Source organism: Hibiscus syriacus, unplaced genomic scaffold, assembly GCF_006381635.1.
Source record: "Hibiscus syriacus cultivar Baekdansim isolate YM2019G1 unplaced genomic scaffold, ASM638163v2 tig00014773_pilon, whole genome shotgun sequence".
Classification (NCBI taxonomy): domain Eukaryota; kingdom Viridiplantae; phylum Streptophyta; class Magnoliopsida; order Malvales; family Malvaceae; genus Hibiscus; species Hibiscus syriacus.
The window spans coordinates 1-12,428 of NW_024062337.1; the positions used below are offsets into that span (position 1 = coordinate 1).

Here is a 12,428-nt window from a genome sequence, read left to right on the forward strand (position 1 = left end):
GCTGACTCGTCAGCGTTCTTCCCCATTTCTGTCGAATTTTCAGCCACTAGTACATACAGTGACCTGAAGGTATGATATGCCATTTTACCTTTTCTTTTGTTGATTTTATCTCGTGGTTGGATCATATTTTTCAGTAATTTATGCCTCTCCGTCGGCTAAATTGCATAGCTAAACCCTGTAATACATTTTATTAAGAGAGATTGGTGCAGGTTGTGAACATCATTCCTCTGCGAGGTGGAGCTGCTCCCAAGTTCTCACAGAGGACAAAGTTGATTACAGGGGATTACAAAGTCGTGTGAATGTTATTATTCATATTCTAAGGGTAATCATAATTAGGTTGTATGAGCATACATTGCCTTGCCCCCAAGGATTGATTGTTGCATATGAATGGTGAGATTGACGAAGCCTAACCGGGATGTCATGGCATCTTTTATGTGGATTTAGGTACTTTTCGATATCCGATCTGTTTTTTTTCAGATTCAAGTTTTATTACATTTACTATCCTCTGCGGATGTGAAATTGATGCGCATAGAATTTAAAATATGGAAGTTCATTTCACCAGCATGTCCACATATACCTATACCGACTTCCCAAATTGTTTTCTTTTTTGAAAATCTGTTTACGGTGCGGCGGCATTCTTTAGTTCTTGTAAAAACGTATCTAGAATGACCTCAGTAGGTTGATGTGGACCATCTTTTCTCAATGGTTGCCTCTCTTATCACATTCTATGGAAAGTGTCCTAGTGCAACTCCATCGTGTTATCCATCAAGATCCTTTTCGCCTTATGTTTGGCGAGGCTGGTTGTTATCGCTAAAAGGTCACTCTTGTCATCATCTACTAATGTATTCTCACCACTTTCTTCAAAGCTAACCATTCATATTCTTTCCTCGATCTTTCTCGAGGGGTTTCGACGAACTATGCTTCGAAGGTGAGCTTCCTTTAAGGGGATTCTTCTTGTTTTATAATGAACAAAGTTAACAGATTATTTGACACGACAATGTTGATTAATTCTTGTACATCGTGTATAAATTTTTCGGCTATTGTTCTACCGGTGCATATCTAAAACGGTCGTGTGTTACTCGCGTTATAACGGCATGGATCATCCAGTCATCTGTTGAGCCTTTAATTGGAAGGAAATTAAAAATAAAAGGGCTAAAGTGAAAGGAAATTACAAATACAATGGCTAAAATGAAACTCTAATACATATGTAAAAAAGGTTTAATACAACTTTAAGTGATTAAATTATACTTCTAATTGACTTTTGGTGTGTAAATAATTTTTCGTTGAAAAATATGTCTGATGTTCTCTTGGTTACACTTTTAGGTGTCTATCGTTAAAAAATTATTTTTACCAGTGCGGATGATTTTGCCAGTATCGTCTTCATCTGTTGACGACTTTTACCAAACACGGCAGAATTCACCTTATTTCATAATTTCATTTTTCAAATCAATATTCTTCCAATTTAACCCAACACCATAACAACCCTATTCTTCTTTAGTACAAAAAGCAATAAAATTCACACTAGTATCGTCTGACGGAGACCATCTCCGTGTTATGGGGTTGAACACAAATCCGGCCATCTCTTTCACCTATACATCCAACCACATTGCACCACAACGTTAGTCGTAGTAACGCAGTTAGAGTTCAATTTCGGATATCGAAGTGATTGATTTGTTTTCTTACATCGATCGAAGCTCGCTTTAAAATCATGGTCAGTTCTTCTGGGGTAAGGAAACTTGACCATTGATGCGTGCCTTTAGGAAGCTGCATAAAATCATGCGACATATTATGAACGTATACGTAAACGGCGACCGCAAATAGACAAAACAAAACTTAGAACTGACTGTGTTTTAGAATTATGAAACGGGAATGCGTGCCTTTCAAGTGTTGTACTTGAAAGATGGAAAAAACCATACCCAATGTAGCAGGTACTCTGCTGCAACAATGGCAGTTGCATATGACCTCATAGAGCGGTTAATTGTTGAAACCACCGTAGCTCCTTCATGAGCAGTTAAAGCCGAGAGAGATTTGCAGAACTCGGCAGGATTTGCTACGTGTTCAATCACCTTAAGTAAAATTGACCAAAAGAGGGGGGAAAGACAGATTTATGATGATTAAAATTACATCATAAATCTGTCTCAGCAAAAATTTGTTATGCCATGGTAAAAACAATGTAGATCATAATAATAGCATTCTTTAGACAACCTGTAGAGACAAATGGAGAGGGAGATAGATGTAGTTGTTGTCCAGAGAGAGAGGGGGCATACCTCTAAAGCAATCACTGCATCAAACTTTCTTTGTTCGTCAGCCAGCTTTTCTGTTCGTGAAAATGTATCCACATAAGCTAACCACTAAAAAGAAACACCAAACAAACTCATGGAAGGACAGAAAAGAGGAACAGCTACAATTGTTCAACTAATTCAAAATCGTCCATGCACGAGCGCGTAAAATGTGACACAGTTAATAAACTTTATCGACGTCAATTATAAAGGCAAACATTTAGAGCTACCAAAGTACACATGATATTTTTCCCTGTTATTTGCACTTTGATAGTTAACCCAGCAACATCAAGTTCCTAGTAAAGGGCTACTTTGAAGAGAATTTTACACATGGCAGTTCTAACACGATGAGTTTATTTGCAACGAGTACTATTAGATTTGGCTGCATGTTCTCATTCACATCTCAACCGAATTCAGTGTCAGAAGCAACCCATCAAATAATTTGTCCTCCACTGCCACTCATCCATAAATGTCACTACTAAAAGATTTAAAAGTTTGAAAAAGAAAAAACACAAAGTATTTCTCATTCCAACTAATTACAGATCTAGATTAGCAGAGAGATTAACCTACAGAAGAAAAATTAAGCTCAGAATGTACCTGCAGTTGTACAACAGTATTCGATACTTGAAGTTGTTGGGTCCAAATTCTGTAGAAGCAAGCATATCAAAAAATCCAAGTTCAGGCACTCAACTGTAAACTTATTTGGGGCAATAGTATCCATATAAGAGGATTCATCTTAATCAAATTAGAAGCAGGAATCAAATGTCTACAATTAATAAATAAAAGGAATTTGAATATGAAAAACAATATGCAGTGCCTACTGCCAAGAAATTCAAATAACACAAGGAACAATTAATGAACTATGAGAATATGTGCCAAAATATTCAATCACCTACCAACTAGCTAGTTGTTCCAAAGTAGAACCAGGTAAGAGCTTTCCATTTCAAGTTTTCATATAAAGTACGCCATGCTTGATAAAATATCACAATCCTATTTGACCATATTCTTTTAGAAGTACAAGCTACAGTTTCAAAGACAAAATGCAAGTAAAAATCCTCGAGACAACTCAGTATCTTCAAAATGCAGGCGTAAAATAGGGTCATCATTAATAACCAAATAATTATCATCTTTCTTTTAACCCCAGGTGCAGTTATTACTGAAATCATCCAAGATGTAGAAATGCTTAGGCAAACATGAATGGAAGAAATACTGGTGCAAAAACAGGAATATTTCTAGTGATAAGAAAATCATGAAATGTAACACCGTCATCCAAGATGTAGAAATGCTTAGGCGAGCAATCTTGATGTTTTTCTCTACTGCATCAATTCCAGTGACAGTTGCTCCCATTCGAGCCAATGGCTGAGAGGAAAAAGAATATAATGAGTACCAGAAAAATAGCAAATCTAACTTTATCAGTTTGTTTAATGTTTTTTTTTATAGGAATAGTAGGCCTCACTAAAAACCCCCTTCATGATTAACGGAACTTGAAAATAGTTCCTTAATCAGCGGAAGGAGGAAAAGAGTGCCCTAGGAGTTCATTAATCTAAAACATTACAAAGTAATACAAAGTCTAATCTCCCTCCAGAGATAAAAAGCCAAAAAGAACCAGCCCTTAACAGAACATAATACTCAACCAATACCAGCCTTAGCTAGAACATCCGCCTCTATATTGGCTGTTCTACTAACCCATCTAATAAGACCTTCATAAACACTAAGCTTTTGAATAATTTCCTTAACAACTTGAACATAAACGACAGGACAAGAACCAACATCCTTGACCCAACCAATTGCCACCTTACTATTACTCTCGATAATCAATCTCTCTTTAAATCTGTGTCGAATAGATTCATAATAAAATAACCCCTTTAGGATAGCTTTCAATTCCATCAAAGTTGGAGGTCCCGGACCAGCAGGGTCTTTGAAGGAGCCAAGAATCGAACCAGAACTATCTTTCAGAACACCACCTAAACCACTCCTTTTCCAATCACTAGAAGTAGCCGCATCCACATTAAGTTTAATAAAACCCTTTGGAGGAGGGGACCAAGGAACCTTAGTTGAAATCCGATTAGTATGAGACGAGCAAGAATCCACTAAGGACGGGTCGGCAATAAGAGCATCCTTGGAAATAGAAATCTGAGTTTCCCTAGCTAGAAACCATGAAGCAAGCCTGCACCTAGCTAGATAGAATATTCTGCTCGATCAAACTTCCCTCCTTCAAACACTATATAATTCCTTTTTTCCATATTGTCTATAAGACCACTCCAGGGATAAATGACCACATCAGAGAGTGGTCTTTAAGTTAGTCCATGCTACTAGGAATTTTTGCATCTTCATGAAAAACAGACTGAAAATTCCAATAACCCATGAATTTAGTCCATATTGGCCAAACAACCGAACAGGAAAAAAATAGATGAGATGAAGACTCTTCTTCTAGATTACAAAAAGGACACATAGAATCATTTATGCCCTGAACACCTCTCTTAACCAGAGCTGTCTTCACTGCCAGCTTCTTTAAGATACTTGCCAAAGAAAAGTCTCCACTCTTGGAGGCAGCAGGCCCCTCCAAACAATAGATTTCCAAAAATTAGCTTCCTCCAAATCAGAAACCCGAATAATATAGATTGGCACATGATTTAACATTGAAACCCCTTCTCCATTCCCCTTCCACAACATTCCATCAACAGCATCAGTAGAAACAGAAAAATCTGAAATAACAGCCATCAAGTTTGACCATTGTTCAAATTCCCAGTCATTCAACTTCCTTCTCAACTGGACGTTCCAAAACCAGCCCCCAGAACTGTGATCCCCAAACTAAAATAATCTTCCAGTTTTGTTCACTGCAATAGAGAATAGTCTAGGGAACATGACCATCAAAGGATGATCCAATGCCCAATTGTCTTGCCAAAACCGAATATTCCTCCCATTGCCAATTTTGTAGCTATAATTGCTTCTGATACTACAGCCCATCGAATCAGCTTTAAAATGATTATTCACCAAAGATCTCCATATCCAAGAAAATTTAGGAGAAACCTTACTATCAAGCTGCATCAATGAAGAATCCATTTTGTATTTAGTGCAAATCATTTCCCTCCAAATCGCCTTCCTCTCAATAGCAAACCTCCAAGCCCACTTTTCCAATAAAGCCCTATTCATCGTATTTATATTAGGAACTCCCAAGCCTCCTTCAATTTTCGGTTTACACACGCTGGACCAGCTTACCCAATGGATTTTCTTCCTCCCACCTCCTCCACCCCATAAAAAATTTGACATAATAGAGTTTAGGGTCTTGTATACTGAAGCTGGAACCTTAAATAATGACAAATAGTATATAGGAAGTGAACATAGGACTGATTTAATCAAAACCAGCCTGCCCGCCAGTGACAAAGAAGAGCCTTTCCAGCCTGCTAACCTCTTATTGAAGCTTTGAACCACTGGATCCCACAGAATGTAGTTCCTGTGTGGACCAAGAGGGAGTCCCAAATATTCAGAGGGAAAATAACCCACTGAACATCCAATCGTAGCTGCCCAATCCTTAATTTCCTCTTCCCTTAAATTCACCCCAAACAATTTGCACTTCTTCAAGTTCAACTGAAGTCCAGAAATAATCTCAAACACTCGAAGCACCCTCTTCACATTCAAGATCTGTTTTTTCGACGCACACAGAAAATTATAAGGTCGTCAGCAAATTAGATGTGTTAAATTAAAATTCTTCTCCTCATTTCTAATCATCAAACTCGAAAAGAGACCCCCTGAAACAGCTTTAAGTATCAATAAATTCAATAGTTCCCCAACTATATTAAACAACAACGGAGACAAAGAACAGCCTTGACGAAGACCCTTAGCCATTGGGATTTCCTCGGTTGGAACCCCATTCACCAAGACTGAAACAGTTGCTGAAGTGATGCACTTCGAAATCCACCCTATCCATCTAGAACCAAATCCCATTTCCTTCATAATTCTGAACAAAATAGGCCAGTCAAGAGTATCATATGCCTTCTTGAAATCAGCTTTAAAAACACATCCTTTTAAACCATTCTTCTTCCAAAAGTCAATCCCTTCATTGGCTATAGGGAACAATCCAAGATTTGTCGACCGGGAATAAAAGCGAATTGACATGGACTGATCAAATCTGAAATGCAGCTCCTAAGTCTCCTTGACAGACATTTAGAGAGGATCTTGTACAACCACCAACTAAGCTAATAGGTCTAAAATCGTCCAAACCGCCAATGTTTGAAATTTTCGGAATAAGAGTGATGAAAGTGTGATTTATTCCATGTTCCCATCCTTCCCCAAGTAAAACTTCTTAAAGAAGATCATAATATCTTCCTTAAGGACCTGCCAAAACCTCTTGAAAAAACCCATATAAAGCCATCAGGACCCGGAGCTTTGTTACTTCCACAAGACTTCACAACATCCCAAACTTCCTCCTCTGAAAATTCCTGCTCTAAGAACTGATTGCTCCAAAGAAATTCTGGAAAAATCCAGATTTAATTCATCAATTTCTAGAGTAGATCGGTTATTGTAGATCTTAAAAAATAATCCTTCACAAATGTCCTTAATAGCAATTGGGTCTTCAACTATTTCTCCTCTAAATTAAGTGCCACCAGTGCATTCCTCTTCTTCCTAACCGTAGCACAGGTATGGAAGTATTTAGTGTTGCGATCCCCGTCTTCAATCCATTTAGATCTCGAATACTGAAACCAAATCTGCTCTTGGATCTTGTGCAGCTTCCACAATTCTGATCTACAATTATTCAACTCAGTTAATACCTCACTATTGACAGCACCCTGCTTTTGTTGAATATCAGCCTCTATCTTCGAAATTTTCTTATCTAACTCAAAAATCAAGTCTCCTGGATACTTATCTCTGTTTCCAGACCACTTTTTAATTGCATGTTTGGCACTCCTTAAAAGACTAAAAGCACCTGCCTTCTTCTGACTTTTCTTAGAACTCTGAATAGAAGAAATAACCATATCCTCAAAACCCTCCTCATCCATCAAATAGTTGAACATTCTAAACGGTTTTTGACCCCAGTCCACTCCTTTATTCACAAGAATTATGGCATTGTGATCTGACAATGATCTTGGTAGAAGAGACTGTAAAATGTCTGGAAATAACGCTAGAAATTGACTGTCAACCAAAAAACGATCTAATCTTACAAACGTGGGATTCTCTTGGTTATTACACCAAGTGAACCTTCCCCCATTCATAGGAAGATCAATTAAGCCCGTATGAAGAATGAAGTCATTAAAGATCTCCATTGAGCTCCTACTTTGGCCTCTGCCCATCTTCTCATTTTCTTGTAAATAAACATTGAAGTCCCCTCCCACACAAACGGGAAAATTCTGTCCACTAAGAAAACTGCTTAATTCTTCAAAAAAACCAGCTTTCTCTTCCTCCACTGCTGGACCGTATACATTGATGAAACCACAACTGAAGTTTTTTATTCCGGAATTTACCAAAGGTAGCTATAAAATCTCCTACTAATAAACTGACTCTCCAACTCAAAGATATTGTCATCCCAACAACACAGGCCCCCCGCTGATCCAACTGAAGGAGATTCCAAAACTCCTTTAAGCTTATTAATCCCACTTCTCCTAAAGAAAGACCTCTTAAATTTTTCAGTCTTAGTTTCTTGCAACCAAAGGAAAGTAGGATTTAAGCTAGTGACTAAATTCTGAACAGCCCTCTTTTTTTCATTTTTCCCCAGACCCCTAACATTCCATGAACATATTACTAACTTTGACATCTTCATAAAGGGAACAAGGTACAAACAAAAACCTCAATCAACCAAACCTTGATTAATCCCAATCAAGCCTTTCTCTAAAGCTATGATTTTTTCCAAAAATGCTTCTTTCCCTTCCTTAAAAGATACTCCCAAAAGCTTACTAACCTCCCAAGTTTCTACAGCTTCTTTCAATAAACTCGAGAAAGCTGAGGAGGATGCTGTATCAATGCTCACCTGGTCAAGAGCTTCTCGAAACAGGATCCTTCTAGCTCTCCTCTTCCTTCTAATTAACAAACCAGATTTGGGTCTTGAGCATTCACCTTCAGAACAGTAACCTTCAATCTCCCGCTCTACGGTCCCATCCCCAAGACCATTAACAAAGCTAGGAAGAAGACTCCCATCAGCAATGAGCTCTGTTGAAAAACAAATCTGTTTTGCAGTGCTAGAGTCCACATCCAACTTCCTCTGCCCAACCTTGGTGCCATCTATTTCATTCGTAAAGTTCAACAAATCTCCATACCAATATCTTCTTTCCCTCGACCTGCTATAGACCCTTTTGCAACTGCTCAAACTTCTAGTTTCCAGCACCTCACTCTAAGATGAGACCTTTCTTCTAGAACGGTGTAACTGTCTCCCCCTTGAGATGTTTCCTAAATTAGTTGTAACCGATTCAACCAACCTTAAACTTTCTTCTTCAGCCTCTATTTCTGCATTAACCACCTTCTCTGTAATTGGGCTCTTCTCCAATACTTTAAACGTTTTCCTGTTTTTTCCTGTTAAATTAAGGTTCTCCACAAAATCCCCACACTTATCAACTATATATGCTGGCCCAGAAATGAAACCCGAAAAATCTTTTGACCCAGACTGCCCAGAGTCTTCAGAATGGGCCTGAGACCCATCAGCCGAAATGTTGACTTCTAATCCCCAAACCTGCAAACTCACCAACTTTTAAACTCCCAACCTTTTGACTTTCTGGCAGACTACATTTAATACCTTTCCTATCTAAGGGAAGCCTTGCTAGCTGTCTCACTAACTCCTCCAGAACCACTGAACACACCCTGCTCAATCCAATTGTCCACTGACAGACGATTTTTCCTTGCTGCACATGCCTCCCCTTCCCCATGATCTGACAACAACCTGTCTACATCCTCCTCAGACCTAATTTCTTCAGAAAATGCCTCATCGGAATCCTCCACCGGAAAATTACTGAAAAACTTGAATACTCACTTGCTGATCCAATCTTAATACTTACTTTGAATGATCTTCCATAACCAAGAGTGATCACCTCTGGAACATCAAAGGGGCTTTCCACTCTCAATAAAATTCTTGCCATTGTAAGGTCTTCTCTTTTCCTTGTACTCTCATGAATACTACCACTTTGCCCCATCTCCAGCCATTTTCTCGAAGAAAGATTCATTCCAGCATAACAAAGGAACCCCTATTAATTCTGCCATACAGAAGGCCATGGGAACTCCGGCCTCATTCAGTAAAGGTTCCACTCGTTCAAACCACTGTTTTAAAACCTCTTCCTTTTTGCTCCACAAATCCAGCATCTCCTCGTGGGAATTGAGAACTAAAACGCAAGAGTTCCAAACATAACCCCATCTAGCAATTTGAACATTATAGCCTTCCTTAAATAAGGCATTCCGAATGAACTCAACTTGAAACGAGTATTTGATAATCCCTATTAACGACCTCTTCACCCAATTGGCACTTTCTGATGGAATATGCATCTCCATAATGTTTTTCTTGACATTCCTCCTTTGGACATCCTCAGACAATAGTTCTTTGTACCCCCTTGTAATCCCATTTGACATCAGAGCATCCCTATAAGTTCTATCGTCCCTTCTACTTCTGATAATATTTTCTCTTTCTCTTGATTTCGAAGAATCTGCATTAATCTGACCAGAAGCCTCGTTTGAAGAAGTATGCACCACCCTTGACCTTGAACGATCATCCTTAAATCTGGCAGGACTAACTAAGATCTTCCTTCCATCAATCACAACCCCGTTTAACTCATCAACAACCCTCCTTAAATCTTCCTCCCTCTTAAAATGAACAAAAGCAAAGGTGGAAAATCTGTACTTAGGATTTCTAATTTGATTGGGAATGAAAACTCTCATAACCGGACCATGGACTAAGAATAATTCCTTAAGAGTATGACGAGAAACCCTCCTACTCAGGTTGTCGATAAACGCCGACCAACACTCATCGGGAACTAACTTTTTTTTAAAATTCTCTCTCTACGTTTTTCTCTCTCTCACTCATTTTTTGTTATTAGTTTGTTTAATGTCTACTAGGAGAGAAGAGAAAAAGCAGAATGAGGACTTATTTTAGAAAAAACTATTTTAATAATTTGATAACTGGACTATATTCAACAATCTTTTATTTAATGGGTACAATACATTGAAATAAAACTTTCCTTAGTTCCACGAAGTAAAAGATCAAGGGCTTATTTGGGTATTAATGTTTTCTTTTCCCCCACTAATAAGTATCCTGGTTGTTTATGAGAAATACACTCCTAACCGTAGTTGTAAGCAAAAAAAAATGTATGTAATGCAACTTGTTGCAAAAGAGACAGAGGAAGGTGAATTGGAGACAACAGTAGAAGATCTGGACGTGTAAACTGATGTGCAGCTATCGTTACATTTAATGTGGGCTTGGAAGGAACTCAAACAATGAAAATAAGAGGGGAATATCAATAAAAGGAAGCTGCAAATTTTAATCAATACGAGGAGTACTCATAATTTTCCGAGTCCAACGGTAGTTTGTAAAGTGAATTGTGAACTTATACCAGCAGCAACAGTTCCAATAGAGGTAACCAATGATAAGAATCTACACTGAAAAAGCACGTTTAAAGCATTCTAGTGGAGCATGCAAGATAATGCCTATGTGGCAAAGGTTTGTCATTGATCTCAATATTTATGATCTAACATCAAGAGACCAGTGGCTATACACACTTGGCAAGATAACAAAGAAGTTTCAGACATAAACCTGTCATTCCAAATGAGAGGAACGATTTCCAAAGGAATCATGGAGGCCGAGAGTTAAGCAGTTACACAATTTAACAGGTGTATGATGATGTATTTCAAAAACCAAAAACATTGACCCAAAGTAATTCCATACTCGTAGGATAACGGTATTCCAATTGAGGACATGCGTAAACACCTCTGAGAGAAAACCACCACCACAACCAACATCAGCAATCCTTAACCCTTCAAAGGGCCTAGCTGAGAGAGGATCCTTTCTATAATAACAAACAGCATAAACAAATGTAATTAGGGATCAAATTGAAATTTCCCTAATAAGCATAATAAACCTCGATATCAGTATCCCAAAACATACTTACTAAAGTAACTAAACAGATTCAGCCAGTAAAAGATTTTATATTCTCGAAACACACATACCAGAAATGCCTACAAAGAGTAGAGCGGATGAAAGCAAGCCTGGTAGGATTCATTTTATGCAATGGTTTAAACGGTCCTTCAGAATCCCACCTGCATGTAATAGAAGAAAACAACATAGTAGAGCATTTCAAAATCTTTGTTGAACTGACCTAAAAATAATCCCAATTCTTTTACTGACCAAGTATCGGCAATGGCAGCGAACTTGGCTAGTTCAGGTTCCTTCAACGAAGAGGGAGTTGAAGAAGCCTTATTGAACTTGTTGTTAGATTTGCGGTCAACATTGTCGTGATGTTCAGAAACAGGGTGTTGCGAAGCTAAATCAGAGAAGAGCCTGACATTGGAAAGGTTTCCCCGAAGGAAACGGTTCCACCGAGATTGGCTGAGGAGCTTCGAAGAAGCCATTAGAGAATAGGTGTTTCCAGGAAATTGAGCTTGAATAGGTTGTAACAGTTTCCGTTCATCCAAAAAAAAAAGAAGGAAGTTTCAACTTCTGCTATCCAGATTCGGGATCCACTGTCAGAATAAAAACATGGCATCAATGCGAATGAATATATTTAATTTAATTTAATCTTTTTTTATTTGTATCCACATTCCTCAATATATCTGGACAATGCTTCATTGAAGTTGGAATTCAATAAAACCAGTCCCATGAGAACCAAAACAAAAGAAAGATGGCGCAGTCATTCTAAAGAGCATAAAACCATAAAATATGAAGTGGAAACACATAATGAGAGATGTGCATCCACATTCTTCTCTTCAAATCACCGTCTTGTTCAAAAAAAAAATTCCGGTGACTGTTGAGATCAGAAGAGCGTAAGAGAGAAACAACAATGTTACCTTTGATAGATAGCAGCTGAGTTAATCTGCAGTGTGAGTGAGGGAGAAAGAAAGCTGTCACCTGCGTGTCTCGAGAGGTTTTCTAATAAACGTTTTGGATAAATTACGTATTTAGTATCTAAACTATTAGTTTTTATCCTTTTTAGCAGTAAACTTTCCGTTTTTTCAAAACCATAC

General features: G+C 38.1%; 1 protein-coding gene and 2 long non-coding RNA genes across 4 annotated transcripts; 1 reads left to right on the forward strand and 2 right to left on the reverse strand.

Annotated features, from left to right (window-relative positions):
• Positions 1 to 473, forward strand: LOC120207437. The gene is made up of 2 exons (XR_005524209.1): positions 1 to 69; positions 210 to 473. It is a non-coding gene; the product is annotated as an uncharacterized LOC120207437 (long non-coding RNA).
• Positions 474 to 1,474: 1,001 nt separating this feature from the next.
• LOC120207439 lies at positions 1,475 to 3,300 on the reverse strand. 2 transcript variants are annotated; one of them, XR_005524211.1, is made up of 6 exons: positions 3,176 to 3,300; positions 2,877 to 2,925; positions 2,268 to 2,317; positions 1,917 to 2,066; positions 1,684 to 1,764; positions 1,475 to 1,589 (listed from the first exon to the last, which is right to left on the reverse strand). It is a non-coding gene; the product is annotated as an uncharacterized LOC120207439 (long non-coding RNA). The 2 variants fall into 2 exon arrangements; XR_005524210.1 differs by having other exon boundaries at positions 3,172 to 3,300.
• Positions 3,301 to 11,153: 7,853 nt separating this feature from the next.
• LOC120207438 (ubiquinone biosynthesis O-methyltransferase, mitochondrial-like) lies at positions 11,154 to 11,922 on the reverse strand. Its single transcript, XM_039206883.1, has 3 exons — positions 11,593 to 11,922; positions 11,415 to 11,504; positions 11,154 to 11,254 (listed from the first exon to the last, which is right to left on the reverse strand). Coding segments are annotated over exons 1-3 (315 nt in total). The 5' UTR covers positions 11,817 to 11,922; the 3' UTR covers positions 11,154 to 11,253.
• Between the last annotated feature and the right edge of the window lie 506 nt (positions 11,923 to 12,428).

Coding starts and splice junctions, on each gene's coding strand:
- LOC120207438 (XM_039206883.1), bottom strand. CDS start 11,816: ATGGCTTCTTCGAAGCTCCTCAGCCAATCTCGGTGGAACCGTTTCCTT. Junction 11,505..11,592: donor GCTGCCATTGCCGATACTTG/GTCAGTAAAAGA, acceptor TATTACATGCAG/GTGGGATTCTGAAGGACCGT.